This window comes from Corapipo altera, unplaced genomic scaffold, assembly GCF_003945725.1.
Source record: "Corapipo altera isolate COAL_440 unplaced genomic scaffold, ASM394572v1 107, whole genome shotgun sequence".
Lineage (NCBI taxonomy): Eukaryota > Metazoa > Chordata > Aves > Passeriformes > Pipridae > Corapipo > Corapipo altera.
Window position 1 is genome coordinate 384,622 of NW_020885017.1, and position 1,651 is coordinate 386,272.

The window sequence follows — 1,651 nt, forward strand, 5'->3', positions numbered from 1 at the left end:
GCATTCGCGTCTCTGAGGCTTTTGCGAGTGTTCCCTAACCCATTTCAGGGTGACCCCCGCACTCCCATTCCCTTTGTTCTGCCATGGACGACTCCTAGCTGGATTTTCCCTGCCACCAGCGGGGATCCGCAGTCCCTGGCCGGCGCTGTCCTTACGGGTTTTCAGGGCAGAAGCGATGGATGCTGTGATGCACCTGGCGCAGGTGACCTTTGGATGAGGAGCGGCCGAGGATCTGCGGTGCCGCAGACCCGACCCCAAACCTGAGCGGTGCCTCAGGGAGCGGGCACAGCCGATCCGCCCCGGGCCGGGCAGGGACACGCTCCCACCGGCGCCGGGGCTGCCCAGCAAATGTTTGCCATGTTCTGTCAGCGCCGAACCCTTCTCACGGCTCCCCTCAGCCCGGGCCCGGCTGCGGGACCCCCCGTTCCCGGGATTTTCCCATTCCCGGGATCCCCCCGCTCCGCTCCCACCCCGCTCCCTCAGCGCCGGCAGCGCCCCCTCGCGGCCCTCAGGCACCGCCTCTGGGAGGCCACGCCCCCTCGCCCCCGGCTCCGCCGCGGATTGGTGGGAGCGGCCGAGGGGCGCTCGGAAGCCCCGCCCTCCCCTCGCGCGGCGCCCCCTGCGGGCCCCTCGGCGCGTGCGCAGCGGCGGCGGGGCGGCCCCGGCCGTTGTTGTGGAGGGGCCGGTCAAGATGGCGGCCGGGCAGGGGGGCGGCGGCGGCAACAACGGGAGCGGCGGCGGGAGCGGAGCGGCGGGGCTGGGCATCCCCGCACACCTCACCCTCTCCTTCTCGGCCGGGCCGCACTGGGGCGCGGCCGCTCTGCCGCAGCCGCACACGGTGCGCAGCCTGGAGCGGGCCCTGGAGGAGGCGGGCAGCTCGGGCATCCTCTGCCTCAGCGGGAGGAAGCTGCGCGACTTCCCCGGCAGCGGCTGCGACCTGAGCGACACCACGCAAGCGGGTGAGGGGACTGCGGCTGTGGCGGGGACGGGGCTACGGGGGCCGTGCGGGGCGGGTGCGGGCCCGGCCGTGCGGGCGGGGGGCGCGTCCCCGCTGTGATGGCCGGGGACGGGCAGTGGGGGGTGCGGGCCCTGCTGCGGGGGCTGCAGCGAAGGGGTCCCTGTGGTGATGGGGCAGCGCTGCGGGGACTGTGGGAGCAGCCGGGGGGTGACACGGCAGCGGCTGCTCTGGGTGAGGAGCCTTGGTCCCGCTGGGTGAGGGCAGGGGGGACAGTGGGGAGGCCCCACGTTTGGGGGGGCTCTCCCTGGAGGCAGCAGGACGGGGTCTGCAGGATGTGGGGGTGCAGTGATGGGGGCTCCCCCTGCGCGCACTGGGGGCGGTTCTGCCGCGGGTGTCTCGGGGGAGCGTCCCTGCAGCTCCCTGGGAGCGGCACCCGGTGCCTCCTGAGGGCGAGCGGAGCGGGGGGTCCTGGAGGTGCCTCGGGAGGTGGGGGGCGAGGGGCCCCAGCAGCGAATGGCTCTGTGTGAGTGTGAACACTCAGGGCTGTGTGTGAGTGTGTGACTGAAGGCGCAGGGCTCTGTGTGTGTGTGAAGGCACAGGGCTCTGTGTGTGTGTGACTGAAGGCACAGGGCTCTGTGTGTGTGTGTGAAGGCACAGGGCTCTGTGTGTGTGTGTGAAGGCACAGGGCTCTGT

At 72.6% G+C, this 1,651-nt stretch overlaps 1 protein-coding gene across 3 annotated transcripts in view; it reads left to right on the forward strand.

The window, feature by feature from the left end:
* The first annotated feature begins 691 nt into the window (after window positions 1-691).
* Window positions 692-1,651, forward strand: part of LRCH2 (leucine rich repeats and calponin homology domain containing 2) — a 46,067-nt gene continuing 45,107 nt past the window's right edge. For all 3 annotated transcript variants that reach the window (XR_003531679.1, XM_027667668.1, XM_027667669.1), the window contains exon 1: window positions 692-959. Coding sequence is in view for 2 of the 3 variants with exons in the window: in XM_027667668.1 (XP_027523469.1) it covers window positions 692-959 (268 nt within the window). In the remaining variant the exon portion in view is untranslated. The remainder of the gene's footprint in view (window positions 960-1,651) is intronic.